The 20297-nt window shown below is 42.3% G+C and overlaps 1 protein-coding gene across 4 annotated transcripts in view; it reads left to right on the top strand.

Moving 5' to 3' along the window:
* The window catches only part of LOC120546227 (5-hydroxytryptamine receptor 1E), a 43050-nt gene extending 22753 nt beyond the window's left edge, over nt 1-20297 (top strand). For all 4 annotated transcript variants that reach the window (XM_039781005.1, XM_039781006.1, XM_039781009.1 and 1 more), the window contains exon 2: nt 18963-20297. In XM_039781005.1, coding sequence (XP_039636939.1) covers nt 19028-20164 — 1137 coding nt within the window. In that variant the 5' untranslated portion in view covers nt 18963-19027 and the 3' untranslated portion in view covers nt 20165-20297. The remainder of the gene's footprint in view (nt 1-18962) is intronic.

The raw sequence follows: 20297 nt of genomic DNA, 5'->3' as shown, positions 1-20297 counted from the left end.
TTTACAAATATTCTAAAGCATTTACTCGCCCTAAAACGTTGAATTGCAGCTGTGTTTGAAAGGCTCTGTGACACTAAATAAACCTGTTGGGTCTTAAAGTCTAAAGCTACATGAGACTCGTAGTAAACCTGCAAAATGCCCCTGAAAGAAATGCTCCCGTGTTTTTAATTGAATTATTTTCTTTGGATGACCAACATGTACCTCCAGACAAAAACCTATATTTAGACCAACTTATATTTTTGGGGGTTTAGGATGCAAATGAGTGTTTGTCCCCTGAGTTATACATCAAACTAAGCATTTAATATTACACATGACTGTAGTGCAACTTCACATTTTAATGAGACCAACAAACATGACATAATTTTTGTGCATTTATTTTTAAAGGGGTGATAGAATGCAAAACCGATTTTACCCTGTCATAGTTGAATAACGACTGTTCGGTGGGTAAATAGGACATACATAGAAGCTCAAAATCCCATTGACACCCCTTTACTATGAAAATTTCATATTTTGAAACTGCCGCTGAAAACGGGCGAATCCCAACAAAGCTGGAAGTTGACGTCAACCTCCCAAAAACCGGAACCTTTGTCAGCCCATGGGTGTATTAAGAGAATGGTCACGCCCCAACATTTACATAGGCTACACAACTGACCTGAGATCAGTTAGTCTTCTGAATCTAGGTCGTGCAGATCTCAGAAAATGTATACATTGTTCATATGCTATTTTACCATTAAATTCACTTCTGAGACTTTTTATGCGAGAAATCAACTACTTAGAGGTCAAATATGGGCCGTTTTAGGAAAATTTATGTCTAATTGCAAATTTTGTCCGACTGTGTGTCGGACTTCAGAGGCTGGTGCGCGTGTTGCTGTGGCCCCGCCCGCCGCCTGGCCTGCCTCCACAGAACCCCGGTTGCTGTGAGCCCCGATATTGGTCCGACGGCAGCTTGCGCCCCACAGCACCTCATACCGCGCGCAAAGTCACCGTTGCGGGCTGGTGGACTACTACCAAACGCCGCTGCTCTGACAGAGCTCCAGGGCCTGCAACTAACCCTCTTCCTGCTAGCTAGCTAAATGCCCGGTGTATGTGAGTGAAAGCGCGGTCAGCGAGCTTGTTACGCCAGCATTCTCTTACCACAGATTCTAGTTAATCTTATAATGTGTGTAATTATAATGTGTTGAGTTATTTAAACAAACGATTGGGAAAATAAACGCCGCTTGTCCATGAGTCTCATTGATAGAGCCTGCGGCTGGATGGAGCTCTATCAATGAGAGCTAGCTAGCCTCCTCTTAGAAGTCCTCTGGAATTCACAAACATTCATTAACTTGAAATCGGACACCGTTGTTAGCTTTATAAAACATATAGTTAGCTGTTGTATAAGTGGCGTGACGAAATTCAAACTGTAAATATACTCGAATTATGACCAAAAATGAAGCTAACTAGCCGCAATCTGTACACATAGGATTGCAGGGACAGTCGCAGCTAATGAAACCCTTACAGCTCACAAATATTCATTAACTTGAAATCGGACACCGTTGTTAGCTTTATAAAACATATAGTTAGATGTTGTATAAGTGGCGTGATGAAATTCAAACTGTAAATATACTCGAATTACGACCAAAAATGAAGCTAACTAGCCGCAATCTGTACACATAAGATTGCAGGGACAGTCGCAGCTAACGAAACCCTTACAGCTCACAAATATTCATTAACTTGAAATCGGACACCGTTGTTAGCTTTATAAAACATATAGTTAGATGTTGTATAAGTGGCGTGATGAAATTCAAACTGTAAATATACTCGAATTACGACCAAAAATGAAGCTAACTAGCCGCAATCTGTACACATAAGATTGCAGGGACAGTCGCAGCTAACGAAACCCTTACAGCTCACAAATATTCATTAACTTGAAATCGGACACCGTTGTTAGCTTTATAAAACATATAGTTGGTTGTTGTATAAGTGGCGTGACGAAATTCAAACTGTAAATATACTCAAATTACGACCAAAAATGAAGCTAACTAGCCGCAATCTGTACACATAGGATTGAAGGGACAGTCGCAGCTAACGAAACCCTTACAGCTCACAAATATTCATTAACTTGAAATCGGACACAGTTGTTGGCTTTATAAAACATATAGTTATATGTTGTATAGCTAAGTGGCGTGACATGTGTGTAACATGTGGTAAGAGATTGCTGGTGTAACAAGCTCGCTGACCGCGCTCTCACACACGGGCCATTTAGCTAGCAGGAAGAGAGGAGATGCAGGCCCTGGAGCTTTGTCAGGGCAGCGGCGTTTGGTAGTAGTCCACCAGCCCAAACGGTGACTTTGCGCGGGTATGAGGTGCTGTGGGCTGCAGCAGCCGTGCCGGAGCTCAATCGAGCTCACAGCAAGCCGGGGTCTGTGGAGGAAGGCAGGCCAGGGCGGCGAGCCAGCAACACAGGCAGCTGAACTCCGACACACAGTTTTACCAAATTTGCAATTAGCCATCCATTTTCGTAAAACGGCCCATATTTGAGCTTTATATAGTTGATTTCTCGCATAAAAAAGTCTCAGAAGTGAATTTGGTAAGGAAACATTGCAGTGTCTGGAATATGAGATTCTGTCGCGTTTCTAATGTCTGTGTATTGGGGATTCGCTCAACCAATCAGCACACGACCTCTAATGCGTGTGTATGGCGAGTCGCTCAACCAATCAGCGCGCGTCTCTATGTGTGTGTACGGGGCTAAGGCTCAACCAAGCAGCGCGCAGCTCATCTAAATATTCATGACCATACCATATTTGGAAGAAAAGCTCTTGTTACAAATAGGGCCAAAACACAGGGATGCATAAGGGCCAATAAAATATCAACCAGGCCATTTTCAGCCCAACTAATGTTACATACCTCATTAGGAGACCATAAGGAACAGTGTGAAATACCCTATATAATCATTCTATCACCCCTTTAAAAGATTATTTGTGTATAAATGCATTTTCTTTTCCTCGGCTGGGCTTTATGGAAGCTTTCTGTACCACTTCTTCTTCTGCTGCTTTTTCATGATCTGGCTCTGAAGATCTACAAGCTGGGACCTCAGGGTGCTCTCCGTCCTCTCCCACTCCTGCTCCTTTTCCTGCTGAGTCAGCTTCAGGCTCTCCAGCTGATGTTCAAACGTTTTCTTAAGAGCAGCCATGAGGTTCTTGTTGTTTTTGTGGGCTCTATGGGAAGCCTGGGAACTTTCCAGTATCTCTTTTGCCTCCTCTTCCTGTTTTCGGAGAGCTTCCTCCATCTTGGTAAACTCATTCTTCAGCTCCTGAGCGTGAGCCCTCTCAATCTCCAGATAGCTCTCCAACCTCACGTTGGTGGTCTTAGCTAGAGCGAGCCTCTGTCTTTCCTTACGCCCTTCCTCCACTTTATTTTGAAGGGCCTCCTTCTCTCCCTTCATCTGGTCCAATTCGACTTTCAGGTCTTCAATAATGAAGGTCTGCAGGTCCAGATCTTTTTGGGCTTTTTGCAGCATGTAGCAGATTTTTCCCAGCTGAGATTTCAGATACTCTGTTTCCCTGGATGAGGAGTGGACACGTTCAGCCAGAGCCTCATCCAGCTGGGCTCTATGGGAAGCCTGGGATCTTTCCACTATCTCCTTGGCCTCCTCTTCCTGTTTTCGGAGAGCTTCCTCCATCTTGCTCAATTTATCCTTCAGCTCCTGAGCGTGAGCCCTCTCAATCTCCAGATAGCTCTCCAACTCTAACTCCACGTTGGTCTTACCTACCGCGAGCATCTGTCTTTCCTTACAAAGCTCCATCTTCTGAGTCTCCACTTTATTTTGGAGGGCCTCCTTCTCTCCCTTCATCTGGTCCAATTCGACTTTCAGGTTTTCAGTAATGAAGGTCTACAGGTCCAGATCTTTTTGGGCTTTTCGCAGCATTTTTCCCAGCTGGGATTTCAGATACTCTGTTTCCCTGGGTGGGGAGGGGACACGTTCAGCCAGCTGAACTTTCACGTCACACATCTCCCTCTGCATCAGCTCTTTCTCATGGCTCAAAGCGCTGCCCTCGCTCTGTTGTTGGAGCTGATCGAGGAGATTGGCCAGCAAGTCTTCCGGATGATCAGGTGAACTCTTCCCTCCTATTCACTCTGGGTGAGCCCCGCCTCGCTGTCCTTCAGCTCACACCGCACTTGTTCTTCAAGTGAACAGAGATAGAAATTAATTTGCGGTTCAATCTTTCTGGAGTTGAATTCCATGTTTTCCAACTTTGTATTCTGCTGGACTACAGTGTTTTTTCTCCTGTTGCAAGGTGCACCTTTGGATTGGATGTCCCCTAATACTGTATCTTAAGTCTCTTTTATATAGACCTTAGTGGTCCCCTAATACTGTATCTTAAGTCTCTTTTATATAGGCCTTAGTGGTACCCTAATACTGTATCTGAAGTCTCTTTTATATAGACCTTAGTGGTCCCCTAATACTGTATCTGAAGTCTCTTTTATATAGGCCTTAGTGGTCCCCTAATACTGTATCTGAAGTCTCTTTCCCAAAATTCAGCCTTGGTGCAGAATTACAGCCACTAGAGCCAGTCCCAAAATGAGCTTTCCTTAGGATGTGCCATTTCTGTGTCTGTAGCTATTGAGGAGGAGAGAGGGGGGGCAAGGTGGAGGGTGGGGGTGTGACCTTGACCAACTGCCACTTTTTATCGTTTGAAAGCCATGATGTGTCTCTCTCTCTCTCATGGGTGGGCCAAATTCTATGCGCGGGCAAAGCAGAGAAAGGGGAGGTAACCTTTCCCCTTATGACCTCATAAGGAGAAGATTCCAGAACGGCCCATCTGAGCTTTCATTTTCTCAAAGGCAGAGCAGGATACCCAGGGCTCGGTTTACACCTATCACCATTTCTAGCCACTGGGGGACCATAGGCAGGCTGGGGGAACGCATATTAATGTTAAAAAACCTACTGGCTGGCGGGCAAGAACATCATTCTCCTAGCAACGAAACCTCGCCAGTTTTACCATACGAAAGTTGGTGTTTTGAGGTGAAAACGATATGCCAGATAGTTGTTGTGCGATTGGTTGCACTAACCACCGAGGAGAGAAGCCGGGGGTAACACATACATACACCCACACACACACGCGTAATCTCATTTGACAGAGCAGATAGCTTCACTATTGTAAACATTAATTTTGTACATTTGTTAGAGGAGTGAATTTGCCTACTGTGAAATTTAACACAGGTGTCAGCAAAAGACTGGTTAAAACGAGACAGATAAGAAGAGGCGTTGCAACAATGTTTAGAAATATACATTGTAACGCTGGCTGCACAGATTATGCAGACGCAGACCGCTATGATTGACTGACACACTCACAGATTGTTAAAATCATATGCTGGACGCTTTATTAGTCTTTCTACATGGGTTTAGTTAATGATCGGGCTATAATAAAACTATGTCGGTTATGTAATCGCTGACAACCTGGACAATTTCATAGTGGTTGGTGTAAACCGGGATATTTTAGCGTCCCGACACAGCTTTTGTCAGGACTCGGGATTGTCCCGGTCAAACCGGAACGTCTGGTCACCCTACATGATACGTAGCCTAGTGTTGGCAGAAGGTTTAAAAAAAAAAAAACTTATCAAGCTGTCATTCGCCGGCAGGCAGGGTGTACGTATTCAAATGAAGACTTCATCACACGACGGAACGGATTAGCAAACATTAGCGGGTAGCTAGCTAACTCGTAACACTCACCTTTGCTTTGATTATGAAGATATTCCTGTTTTTCACCTCTCATACGACAGCGTTGTTAACTCATCCACTCTTGAAAAAGAAGATAGCTATCTGTACTTTTGTAGGCTTTCATTTTTTGTGCGGTGTACGGTGACGGATTCTCTATAAGATAGATGTAAATATCTTTGCCAGCTTCAAAGCAATGAAAACATCAGCGGGTGCTGTGTACGGATCACAAGTTCCGAGTATGTTAATCGTTTCATGATATCTAATTTTAACATTTGGTGACATATGGTCTAAATAGTTGATTGATTGTAGTATTGGAAATCTGCAAGGCTGCAATTCCCCTGGCTGGCCACTGTTCATCGCCATTCTATCGGCGTTTCTTGCCCGCCAGGTATCCACGGTAATGACGTCACTGCAAAGTATGAATAGAAAAAAATCTGCTTACTTGCTAAATGTTTTGTGGAAAATAATTGTTTTTATCGATTACATTGTTTTTGTGATCGTTAGGAGCCAAAATCGCGATGACAATTCGATTAATTGCATAGGTTTAACTTTTTTTTTATTTCAGGGGACATTTATTGTATTTATTTCAGGGGAATTTTATTTTAACTTATTTTAATGAAAGTTGAAATAAATAGAGAGGGAAATGAACTTAAAAAACTGAAAATAAAAGTCCCTAGCCTCTTTATATAAATAATAAAATGCCATTACATAGGTGATGGCCTTGCCTGAGGCATGTCATCCTCCACAACAGCAATGCAACGTAACTTGATTCCTGCTCACTTACCATGAGTCACTCTGCTTACTGAACATACTGTTTCCTTTGCTGATTTAATTGTGTAGAAAGTCAAAAATAGCAGTTATTGAACCATGATAAAGATGCGTTCACTGGTTACCAAATTAACAATGTGAATGGCACAGCAGGGCCACTGTTTCCTGTACCACAGTAAATCTCATTACAATATTGACATGGCTGATTACTGTGATTCCAGGAATTACAGGCACAGTTCACTGATGAAAATATATATTTGCTCCATTGTTGAATTTATTTGTGTCACGATTTACAGAGTCAGTTTTTCGATTATTTACTCTCAGAGTTATTGACACTTAAAGTTGTAGTCCGTAAGATTTTCATCTAGTTAATTGTCTGTTAAGTTGCTATCTATCAAAGAGTGAGTTAAAACAATGGCCATTGAGCGTATGACGCTTGTATTTGCTGCTTTGCCAAGTAATACGGTCTGAGTGTCTGTGGAGACTTTCTCGCCCAAAATTCAACACCCTTTATTGATAAAATAAGGGGGTTGTTGGTGGTGCTGCCTTCTACTAAAGGTAGCGGCATGAGCCAGCCTGAAGCCCCGCCGCGAACTTGGGGAGTGGGAGTGCATGAGCCTGAAGCTCTCTCGGCGCTGCTAACCCCACTGGCAGCGCCATGACTGCTGCAGCAATATTCAAGACCATTCAACAAAATAGTAACAAAATAGACAATAAACCATAAACATATGTATCAGTGGCAACACCACAAGCCCATCATACACGTCTCTCCCCAGGAAAGGTCCCTGCAATCTGACATAAGCCGCTTTCCGACCGGAGGGATTTTTGCAGTTCCTACAACATAAAATTCTAGAACTCTTTTTTTTCTCGCGTTCCGACTGGACCAATTTGGGGATTTTTAAGTTCCTCTGGCTGCAGTTCCTGTAACTCTTTCAGCTCCTACTTCAGGGCAGGGTCTTTTCGCTGTTCCCTTTTCAGCATAGGGACCTAGGTAAATGAGGGTCGGGTTTCCGGTACAGACAGACCAACAACGGGACAATTTTAACAATTTTCGCCATCTTATTCATCACCAAATTCACTTCTGACAACGTTTTAGGCGAGAAATGAACTGTTAATATTTAGAATATCGGCAGTCTTGCGAAAATTGATGCCGAATTGACAATTTGCTTCAAAGTTTTCGGAGGTGGGAAGCTCCATGAAGTGAGGCGACAGCCAGCAGGCGACAGCCAGCAGGCGCCTGCCCCGGTCGCTAGCTCGCCGCTCGGCCATGTCCTGCTCAGAAACCCCGCTGTCAGCTGGAGGTCTCTCAGACCGCTCTCGTAAATAAGAGGCTTTTATTTGGCCGTTGACGGTTCGTTTGTTTAAATATCACAACACATGTCCATCATAAGATTAACGGGAACCTGTGGTAAACTGTCTTTTCAGAGTTAAACTCTACAAGCGTGCCCTGCTGGCTTGACAACCTCGCTGTCCGGCCGTCTCACACACACACACACACACACACACACACACACACACACACACACACACACACACACACACACAACGTCCACAACGCAGCCGGCAGAGGCGGGGGGAGAGAGAGATACCCGTTTCTCTTCGGGAGACTTGTTTAAATTATGACAAATATGCTATATACATTAGATTTTGTATTTAGTTCATGCTTTTTTGGTGTATTTGTTTTCTGATTTTAACGCTATAAAGACCGTTGCTGTGCTTGCATCACTCCCTTACCCCTCCTATAGTCCCTATGGCCACTTGGCCAGTGCGAATGCAAATGGGAAAAACGGTTTTGGGGGAGAGTAGTTAGGAGAACTGCTTAGAAGTGGACTTTTCCTATAACTATGTTCCTGTAACTACCTGGTCGGAAAGCGGCTATAGGCTATCATGTATCCAAAATTCCTGGGCCTTATCACAGGACCATAGGACATGACGTAATTGGCTGTCCTCTGTCATACATTTCCAACAATTAGTTTCAGCCTTTCAGACCAATTCTAAACAATATGGAGGGAGTCCAGGGAATAAATAAGTCTTAAAGTAAGATGACGCTTATGAATAACAAACGTTACATAAATGTCGCTTTTTTTAACATTCACAGTTAGAGTTAGTAAATACGCTACAAAGTTTTATAGTTACCGTATCAGAAGACATCATTCACCGTCTCTCTTCGGACCTGCTATCAGTGTGGAGCGTGTGAAAGCATCATGCCGCATCACGCAGGACACACTGAAAATTACTACATGTTACAGAGGGAGAAAGAGTAAGTTGAAAAAGAAATGCTTTTTATTCTTGATTCTCTGAGGGGATTTTGCTGAGAACTGTTGATTAGGTTAATGGTGTTAAGTCGAAATTAATAACAGATAGTGATTGCTTTGAGCCCCTTCAGACATAACACATCATGTCTAATTTTATACTATTGTAGTCACTGTCAGTGTTGATCATGTAATATTCCTAGTGGTCCTCACATGATGAGGGTGGAGATGACTTGACGTGGTCCTATGGCTTTATGTGCATTATGCCTGTGGGCCCAGAATACCTTGCAGTGATCTAGAGGAGAGTCAGCAGTTATATCTTAAACACTACCACACTACTACATTCAAGCCATTGCCAAATGAGTTGCTACAAAGCTAATTAAGACTATCGGCTCCACATTCTCAGTATGACTATAGCCCTATTCGCACGGGATAAGTAAGGTGACCTCCAGTAATTTGTAATAATTGCGGAGGTTGTCTGTGATCTTAATCCCGTGCGAATCGGTCATGTCTGTAATTTGTAAAGTAATAATTCCCCCGCAAATGACCTACCATATTTTGCCGAAAACGGAGGTCCTGTGATAATATTAGTCCCGTGCGAATCGGCATCTCTGATTTGTCCAGGATTTGGCTGGGCTTTTTTGTTTTTTCAAGGTACCTATTTCCTTCTTTTGCGCCTTTTTATCCATCTTTCGCGAAGAATGGAGGGTGCGTTGGAGTGTTTTGATAGTGTTTTGGGTGCTGGGTCATGACACTATACATCATATACAATTTGCAGAAAGAGAAAGATGAAAACCACCACAAGTGCGAAGACAAAAAGAATGATTAGATGGCGATGGATGACATGTATAGCAGCATGCGGTAAATATATTTTTTGCTTGTATCATACATCTAGAGATAACGACAAGACATCTCTAAGCCATAGCTTATCAAAAATAATGCACAATCAAGCGAGGGGGCTCACTTCATAATTAGAGGTTAATGTTACAAATAAATCAAGCGTAAAGCTTGAGCTAATAGATTTTAACCTGGTGAAATGTTTAGTTTTATCCATCTAACCGGACCCTGCTTGAAAAGTGAGAGAAAGAAAAAGGAGAGGTCACAGTTCGGACGATGACTGACTACCCGGTTGAGATTGTGTGTGTGTGTGTGTCTGCGTGTGTGTCCTCGAGATCTTACCACACACAAACACACGTAGCAGAGCTACCCACACCCATGTTTCTACTGTTGCTTAATGTCAGTAAATTCGAGTAAAATCACAGGCTTCGCTTATCCTGTTCGAATGTGCCAGATGAAACTCAGACGTGGGTGGGTAATTTATAATTCACACGAGGTCCCTAGATAATACTTATCCCGTGCGAATAGGGCTTATGTTTAGAAGATTGTGTCGTCCGGTGACTTTCCCGCGCAGAAACTCCAGTGAAGATAATGACCTCTTCTGAAGAGTCCATCATGTTTTTTTAATCCTCCGTGTCCTCCTTGGCTACTAGCAACTGCGTGGAGGAGGGGTGGGGGGCGCAGACAGTTTTGTTGTCATTACTTAGAATTCCTCATGAGGGCGACAGAAACGACACACTATAGCTTTAATATTAGAACTAGCCTGAGCTAACATGGCTGTTGTTAGCCTAGCCACTGTAGTGGCTTACATAGCCTATTCATGGTTAATAATAAATACAGAAAATCATACGTATGCCTGGTAACGTACTGTGATTTTGAGTTTTATATGATGGAATGTGTGTCGCATTCTACTATTAAACATGACAAAAATAATGTTTTCATATAGTGTAAAGTATAGTTTTAGTTTGCTCTAGTTGTTGGAAGTTGTTGGCTCTAAATCTCTAAATCTTAGATTAGTTCTTAGATTAGATTAGTTAGTTAAGGCAGCTCTAATATTAATTTAGAGTACCTTGGCAGTGATATATGAAATTACTGTCATTTCTAAAGCATGGCTCATATACCAGTTACGGTCATTTCTAAAGCATGGCTCATATACCAGCAACAGAACAGAGGAGAGAAACATATACATTCCTTTTATTTGGTTAACGTTAGTTGGCTCTATATTTCTGTTACTGATTAGTCAGACAGGCCACGGTGGCGAGGAGAGCAATAGCCATGTTAGCTCAGGTTAGCTGTAATTTTTTTTGTGTGTGGGCATTTTAGGCCTTTATTAAACAGGGCAGCTGCAGATAGGAAATGAGAGAGGGGGGGAATGACATGCAGCAAAGGGCCGCAGGTTGGAATCGAACCCGCGATCCAGCAGCAAGGACTGAGCCTTTGTACATGGGGCGCACGCTCAACCAGGTGCACTACTCAGGCGCCCCGAGGTTAACTTTGGGGACATCAGCAAAGATATATGAAATGACTTTACTGTAGGTCAGTATGTGTCGGTGCAACAGAAGCAGCACACCACTCCAATGACCGCTATATGCTGCTGTAGCGAGCGGCGTACCCCTCAGGAATCGTCACTCAGGACACACTGCAGTAGAAAATCAGTGAAGCAGTGCTGTTGATTCTCCACATGATATATGCTGCAGCCTGTGTGGGGCTTGTCCTAATGCCAACTCATTTTTCAGAGCAACAGTCAAGGACAGCAGGAAGGAGAGATAGTAAAACCTTTCACTTCTGTGTTACGCATGCTGTCTCTCGCTCAGTAAACATGTTCATTTGTACTGCTGTTCATGATGGTGTCGATGTGTCATGTTTATGTGAGGTGCATTGTTTAAAGCAGAAATGCAGCTAAACACAACTTAAATTTAAAAAGATCATATTCCTGTTACACCACATGAGGTAAAGACTATATTCCTGTTACACCACATGAGGTAAAGATCAGATTCCTGTTACACCACATGAGGTAAAGATAAGATTCCTGTTACACCACATAAGGTAAAGATAAGATTCCTGTTACACCACATGAGGTAAAGATCAGATTCCTGTTACACCACATGAGGTAAAGATCAGATTCCTGTCACACCACATGAGGTAAAGATCAGATTCCTGTCACACCACATGAGGTAAAGATCAGATTCCTGTTACACCACATGAGGTGAGACAAGAACAAAATCCAAATGAGCATGTCACAGGCACCGGCAGTAAGAAAAAACGCATTGATGAGTGCTTAACAATTTAGTGATGTCCAAATCAAACTTCATGAACCAATAGTTGTATTTGTTGACCCACATCTTGGTTTAAAGAAAAAAAAAGACTAAAATAAGTAGTGATGTCCAAATGAAGCCTCTTGAAGCATTTTCTTTATTTTCTGAGCCAGATAGATGGCACTCTCTGCTCAACACAGGGTTGAAAGCACATTGAGTTGCCATTCCTTTAGCCTTTTAAAACAAGAGGGCCATCTAGTTGGGTCAAATCCAACTAATGGTTCATGAAGGGTCTCTTGCAGTTCCTACATCATAAAAAAGGGGGATTTCTTGTGGCATTGGCAGCTGTCTGTGCTAAGAGGGATCCATGTGTTGATCCCTCCATCATAGTGTGAATTACATCTGTCAGTCAATGTCAGACTGATAAATTGAATGAGTGTGTGACATTACCCTCTGCCTGGCGCTCTCACCAGGGTCCTCATCAAGATAACAGTAAGATGAACCAGAGAGCCAAATTTAGAAGTTCACCATATGAAAAAATAGACCATATATATATATCAGAAAATAGGGTTCTACAGTATTCAAACAAAACAGATCATGTTATTTTTATACTACAGCAGGGAATTTGTACATAGTGTAAAGAATTATACTATTTTCAGTCTGTATTGTTTATATATTTCAAAGATCATCAAAGAATCATTAAAGGTTTTTCATTTAAAAATGGATTATTGTTTGAAATATTTTTAAATAAATAAGCATGGCCAGTCTTTCATTCAAAACTTGCCATTGTGCATTCATTTGGATAGTAAACATCTCTCACCACACAACAATTGATTCAAAATATGAGTATTTTTTGTGAAATGTCATGAGAACATATGGTTTAATCACGAATAAACAACATAATTATATATTTTCAGTTTAGTTGTTTTAACTACCAGTGAATCCAGAAACAAACAATGCAAGATACATGTTTCATATCGCTGTTAGAAGTGCTGAAAGTAATATGCTACTGTAGTGTAAAAGACACATTACAGTTTTTTACTTTAGGTAATACACTTACATTACCCAACATTTACAGATTCTAACATCTAGATAGTATGTATCCTATGTGTACTCAAGTTGTGATCAATGAAGAAATCATCTACAATCATTTGGCCACATTTGTTTTTAACAGGCAGTACACTGTGTACACTACGTACTGACTTGGTGTGTCTCCAATCGTGCACTTTTGTACTTACACTAGCTATTTTGAGTACATAGTGCGTTCACATTGTCAAGTGTGGTCAAATGCAGTGCACTACGAGCACTCGGATGGTGCACTCATAACGGTCATAATTTTATACTATAGACTGTATAGCCTATTTTCTGTTATTATGCAAAAAACTGTTTCACTGATAGTATTAATCAGTCTAAATTCTTATTGTCGGTTAACAGTTAAACGGTTAATTATTATAATCCCTAGTCTGGAGTGTTTTAATTATACCTACTATCCACAGCTTTTGCTAATGGAAAACCAAAAAAGAGCGAGTCGATTCGAGGTGTACCATGCAGTCTGTCATTGCACTTTCTCTGACTTTATCTTTCCCTTCAGCTCTCTTCCTCTGCATTCATTTTCCTTCAGTAGGCTAATATGTTTTGCATGGTCACTTCACCACAGAGTGCTGTATAATTCAGTCATTACTGAGTTTCAAAGATGGAATCTGACCGTTTAAAGGTCAGGATCGACTGTCTGCATGTGGGCATTCAGAGTGTCCCCGATGCTTAAATTGCAGACGTGCCAAAAAGTTGGCAGTTGTGTGATGACACAAAATCATCCCTGCAATCTCCACTTTGAAAAGGCCATCCATTTTCCAGGTGATATGACAGCTGAGTAATGGCCCTCACTGGCAGGCTCCCCACGCGTAGCTGCTCTACAAATGATTTAGGGCTTAAGTCCTTGAAGCATTGCTCTGAATTTACCATTGTTGTAAAAGCCAGTTTCTTATCAGAGCCTGAATTACAGACATCTGCTGCTACATTCCCTGAAGAGATGATTACATTTTGCTCTAGCAGCATCTTTTAGTTTGCAGAACTGTGGAAATATTGTCAGATTGAAAAGAGATGTTGGAGGTTATCTAGACACTGCTTATTGAAATGTTCTAAATACTCTAACTTCTTGTAAAAATAAAGCACATGTATAAGGTAATGTCTTGTGATAGGGAGATTTGTGTTAAACTGATGAAATATGTCTTAATTGACATAAAGGAACCTCAGGCTATGGTTTATCCAATGTCAGTGCTGATTAGTGCTTTGTCTACTGTTACTTATTTGTGGATTTATTGCAGTGACAAGCAGCTATTTATGTAACTAACAGGCAGGGGAAATACAAAAGTGAAAAAACTGTCATACTTATACTGTACTTCTCTCTGCAGAACAACATTGTAAATGTACTAGACTGGAGGAAAGACGGAGTCGACAAAGACTTTGATAATCATCCTGTTTGGATCATGACCATGTAAAAGTTCTTGAATCTCAATAGGATCTTTTTTTCAGACATAACATAGCATTTCACTAACAGAAATGCAAAATTTTGATTTAATGGAAGCCTAAAAGTTGCAACAGAGGTTGGTTGGAAATATAAACTTTCTCTGTTGTTGTTATTGGTGGTGGTGGTGGTGGTGGACTGAAATAGAAGCTGTAAGATGAAAGGGGAGTTGGATGTTTTGGGCTCAGTAACCCTTGAAGCCTAGAAATCTAGACGCACCCTATCGGCAGCAAATGTAATTTGCAGCCAGGGTCGTCTAGCAACTCTCCATTGGCTTGCGAGCTGGAAAAGCCAAACTAACTGGGCCAATCACATCATGTATAGAGTCGGTGGGCGGGCTTAACATAATGACGGCAGAGTTGCGACGGTTCCGCGTGAATTCCCTGCTACTTGAAAACAAAGAAGATGGCTGCTGCTGCTGGCGAACAGTGGTCTTTTGAATCGGCTTTGGCCGCGACTTTGTAAGACTTGGAGTTAAGCTTTTCTTTGAGAAAAGAACAAAGAAAGGCACTGAAGTCGTTCTTAAAAAATGAAGATGTGAACGGAGTTTTGCCGACCGGATACATTTAATCTATAAACTAGCGCTTGCTCTGGTTGGTTGTAGTGCTATCCTATTGCGTGCAGAGGGAATTTGAAAGACAACCGTTTATCCCGCCCCTTGGATTGAGCCCTGCCAATGGTGAGTTCCCAGACCCAACATCTTGATGTGGGTCTGGCTTGTCAGGCTACCTTGAAGATTGATCGTGCCTTCACATTCAAGTGTTCTGTGTTCATTACAACATTTGTCAATCAAGACAGCCCAACCATATCCAGAGCTGTCAGCATCCCGAGGCAAATCTCAATCATCCCTCTTTCAATGATACAGCACCTCAGTGACCTCTGCCAGGGAGATGGGTAAGGCTTTCCCAAGTCTTCCAACTCTGCCTCCCTTAAGGTCTTGACACACCGGTGACGTTATTTTCGTGTGATTAATTCGCACGTCAATATATTTTTTCAAACCGTTGTTTTTGTCCTGAGTAGTTTCACATAGAACGCAAATATTACACAGCGATAAAGCGGCAGATTTCTTTTCCAAAACTAGGTAAAATTGTGTGTCTATGAGTGTGTTTGTGTGTGACTGTCGGCTGAATTTAACGAAACGGCACTCTCTGTTCAACACAGGGTTGAAAGCATATTGAATTGCCATTCCTTTAGCCTTTTAAAACAAGAGGGCCATCTAGTTGAGTCTAATCCAACTAATGGTTCATGAAGGGTCTCTTGCAGTTCCTACATCATAAAAAAGGGGGATTTCTTGTGGCATTGGCAGCTGTCTGTGCTAAGAGGGATCCATGTATTGATCCCTCCATCATAGTGTGAATTACATCTGTCAGTCAATGTCAGACTGATAAATTGAATGAGTGTGTGACATTACCCTCTGCCTGGCGCTCTCACCAGGGTCCTTATCAAGATAACAGTAAGATGAACCAGAGAGCCAAATTTAGAAGTTCACCATATGAAAAAATAGACCATATATATATATATATATATATATATATATATATATATATATATATATATATATATATATCAGAAAATAGGTTTCTACAGTATTCAAACAAAACAGATCATGTTACTTTTATACTACAGCAGGGAATTTGTACATAGTGTAAAGAATTATACTATTTTCAGTCTGGATTGTTTATATATTTCAAAGATATTAAATCATTAAAGGTTTTTCATTTAAAAATGGATTATTGTTTGAAATATTTTTAAATAAATAAGCATGGCCAGTCTTTCAATCAAAACTTGTAATTGTGCATTCATTTGGATAGTAAACATCTCTCACCACACAACAATTGAATTTAACTCCGAAAAGGCAGTTATCCACAGGTTCCCGTTAATCTTATGATGGACATGTGTTGTTATATTTAAACAAACAATCTGTCAACGGCGAAATAAAAGCCTCTTATTTAAGAGACCAGTCTGAGAGACCTGCAGCTTACAGCAGGGTCTCCGAGCGTGACTGTCCGAGCGACGAGCTAGCGGCCCCGGCAGGCCCTAGTTGCCTGTCGCGTCACTTTATGGAGCTTCTCAACTCCGAAAACTTTAGAGCAAATTGTCAATTCGGCATTGATTTTCGTAATACTGCCGATATTCGAAATCTACCCAGTTAATGTCTCACCTAAAATGTTCTCAGAAGTGAATTTAGTGATGAATTAGATGAAGAAAATTGTAAAAATTGTCTCGTTTTTGGTCTGTCTATGTACCGGAAACCCGACCTTCATTGAATGCCGAAATGAATGTTGGGATACGGTTGTTGCAAAGTTCATACAAGATGCCAACCAATGCACCCTTGGTAAAATGTGCGTTTTACGAATTTTAACTGTTCTTGGCGAAATGTGAACTTGTAGATGACGTTTCACAGGGACACAAGAACACCGTCCGTAGAAGAACACAGATTGAGAAACGCCCCTGGAGAGAGTCGCCCCCACCTCCCCAGACTCGAAGTTCACGGGGGTTTGCCAGGTTGAGAACACAGCATCAATGTTGCTAGATGCTTGTCTCACATAGCCAGACATTACTCCACAGCACAGCGGAGTAGCTAACGGTAGATGCTGGCTATGTGGACATAATAAAAGCCTGTGCTCAGGCGAAGCTCTGTACCCGACTGACAACCACCCTATCTCTGCTTAAAATTACTGCAACAACCGCTAAAACATCATGACCTCGCCGTCCTCTCTACATGACTGACAGACACACTTCATCGGCTTAAAATTATGGAGACAGCCACTAAAAACATCACCACCTCACCGTCCTCCCTCCCCGACTGACAGACACACTTTCTCGGCTTAAAGGTCCCATGACATGGTGCTCTTTGGATGCTTTTATATAGACCTTAGTGGTCCCCTAATACTGTATCTGAAGTCTCTTTTATATAGAACTTAGTGGTCCCCTAATACTGTATCTGAAGTCTCTTTTATATAGACCTTAGTGATCCCCTAATACTGTATCTGAAGTCTCTTTCCTGAAATTAAGCCTTGGTGCAGAATTACAGCCACTAGAGCCAGTCCCACAATGTATGTGCCATTTCTGTGTCTGAGAAGGAGAGCGGGGGGGCAAGATGGAGGGTGGGGGTGTGGCCTTGACCAACTGCCACTGCTCATTTGAATGCCATGATGTCTGTCTCTCATGGGTGGGTCAAATTCTCTGGGCGAGCAAAGCAGAGAAAGGGGAGGTAACCTTGCTCCTTATGACGTCATAAGGAGAAGATTCCAGATCGGCCATCTGAGCTTTCATTTTCTCAAAGACAGAGCAGGATACCCAGGGCTCGGTTTACACCTATCGCCATTTCTAGCTACTGGGGGACCATAGGCAGGCTGGGGGAACGCATATTAATGTTAAAAAACCTCATAAAGTGAAATTTTCATGCCATGGGACCTTTAACATTATGGCAACACCGCTAAAAACACCAAAGTTACCTTGCATTCAGATTCCCATTTCAGAATAATATATATTACATTACTGAATTATAATTATTGATGCATTAAAATACCCTGAGATTTAAGATTTAAAAGGTATAACTCAGAGTTCATTCCAGGTATCTGTGTCTAAATGAGTCTGCTGTCAGTGTGTTTTTCCCCGGGGACCTGGACGTATTCACAGCATGCCGCTGCTCTGGCCCGCCTGTCTATGATTATTGGTTCAGGTGATGTGCTGAGAGGTTGTACAGGAGCAGCAGTCAACCGCCAATGTCCACAGTGACAGCTGCCACTGAGCTGTTGTTGCCAGTGACAGTCGCCACTTAGCTTCTCCCCTCAATGTGTTTTAGCAGTAACTCAAGGCTCACAACAGACAAATTCACAAATCCACTTCCACTGCATTTGTTAATAACCATAGGCTGTAATGGCATGTTTTACTGAATTTACTACAACTATTAGTACATATGTGTTTTCTAGACCTTCTGGGCAACAACTGGTAATGGTCTGATTGCAAATAGCAATTGCAATCAGACCGTTTATTTTTAAAATACTTTTTTGTCATGGAGAAGTGTTAGACAAAAGAGTCCACCATTAGGGCTGGACGATATGGACAAAATCAAATATCAAGATATTTTTGACCAAATACCTCGATATCGATACCGCAACGATATTGTAGTGTTGACTATTGATGCTTTCACAAAATATTTACACAATGAAATGTTTGATAAATAACCATCAGTAATGTGGAAATAATGACTAAGTGAGTAAAGGCAAATACTAGAACAGCTACACAAGTCTGGAAAGTTCAGAAAATGACATCACTTTACTGTAATGCAGCCTTTAAAACCAGGAAAAGACAACACTTATGCCATATTACGATATTACGATATCCAAACTCTAAGACGATATCTAGTCTCATATCACGATATCAATATAATATCGATATATTGCCCAGCTCTACAAACCACTATACACAACAGCATAAAACCATAACAAATTACCATATACTTCCATTCTCTTTGCCAGCAGGTTTCTATTCATATCAGTTTGCAGAGTATCCCAGCATGCATTGTGTGGACTGCAGGAAGCACCCTGAACTGGGTTTAGAGCACTGAAAGGGTACTTTGACTGTCTCTAAAGTACTATTTGCCTGTTTTGTTGTTTCAGACCTTTGACTCGTGAGGGAGCGTTGTCTCCCTGGGAGGGAGGAAGTGGCCAGCCCAGGTCTAGGGATGGACAAGGAAAGCTACCCAGGGTGGAGCGCCTGGGGACCCAACATCACAAACTGCACCGTCCCACCTGCCAGCAGCCGGCAGGCAATCCAATTCACAGACGGGATGGCGGTGGTGGTTGTTGTTCTCAGCCTCCTTACCTTCCTCACTGCGCTCATTAATGCCGCTGTCATCATCGCCATCTGCACCACCAAGAAGCTCCACCTGCCCGCCAACTACCTCATCTGCTCTCTGGCTGTCACTGACTTCCTGGTGGCGCTCCTCGTGATGCCCATAAGCATCCTCTACATCACCATGGAGACATGGTCCCTGGGTCAGGTGGTGTGCGAGTTGTGGTTGAGCATGGACATGACCTGCTGTACCTGCTCCATCCTGCACCTGTGCGTCATTGCCCTGGACCGGTACTGGGCCATCACCAAAGCTATCGAGTATGTTCGCAAGAGGTCGGCCCGTCGCGCAGCCATCATGGTGGGAATAGTCTGGGTCATCTCAGTTTTAATATCCATGCCACCCTTGTTCTGGAGGCAGAGGCCAAGCAGTGGCAGCCTCCAACAGTGCATCATAGAGCATGATCACCTGGGATACACTATATACTCTACTTTTGGGGCATTTTACATTCCCATGTTCATCATTCTTATCTTATACTACAGGATTTACAATGCCGCAAAAACTCTTTACCAGAAGCGTGGCTCTTCTCGCCACCTCAGCAGCCGCAGCATGGGCAGTCAGAACTCTGTAGACCATTACCGTGTCTCCCACACATTTTGTATGTCGTACTTGTCCAACTCGGATCCGATGCTCGCTACTGACAAACTCAACACTACCATCCGCGTCTCATCCTTTGACACAGACATGGAAGGGCAGGATGAGAAGAACCAAATATGTACCTCACGTGAAAGGAAAGCAGCTCGAATCCTCGGCCTCATCCTTGGGGCCTTCATTATCTGCTGGCTGCCTTTCTTTTCAAAGGAGGTCCTAGTGGGTCTACAAATGGTTCAGCCTTCTCCGCTTATATCAGACTTCCTGACATGGCTGGGTTACATCAACTCTCTCATTAACCCCCTGCTGTACACCAGCTTCAATGACGATTTCAAAATGGCTTTTAAAAAGCTACTCAAGATAAAAGAGCATGCATAGGTTTGAGGTTAAAAGGGAATGTATACACCTTTAACTAAGTTGCAATATGTGTACTGCCAATATGAAGTGTGATGTGCTTTTCACAAACAATACATTGCCTGTTTTTTTCAATAAATGAATTATTTATAACTAC

The sequence above is a fragment of the Perca fluviatilis genome, chromosome 18 (assembly GCF_010015445.1).
Source record: "Perca fluviatilis chromosome 18, GENO_Pfluv_1.0, whole genome shotgun sequence".
Taxonomy (NCBI): domain Eukaryota; kingdom Metazoa; phylum Chordata; class Actinopteri; order Perciformes; family Percidae; genus Perca; species Perca fluviatilis.
Note: the sequence above shows the minus strand (reverse complement) of the source record. Positions and strands in the feature narration are given on the sequence as shown.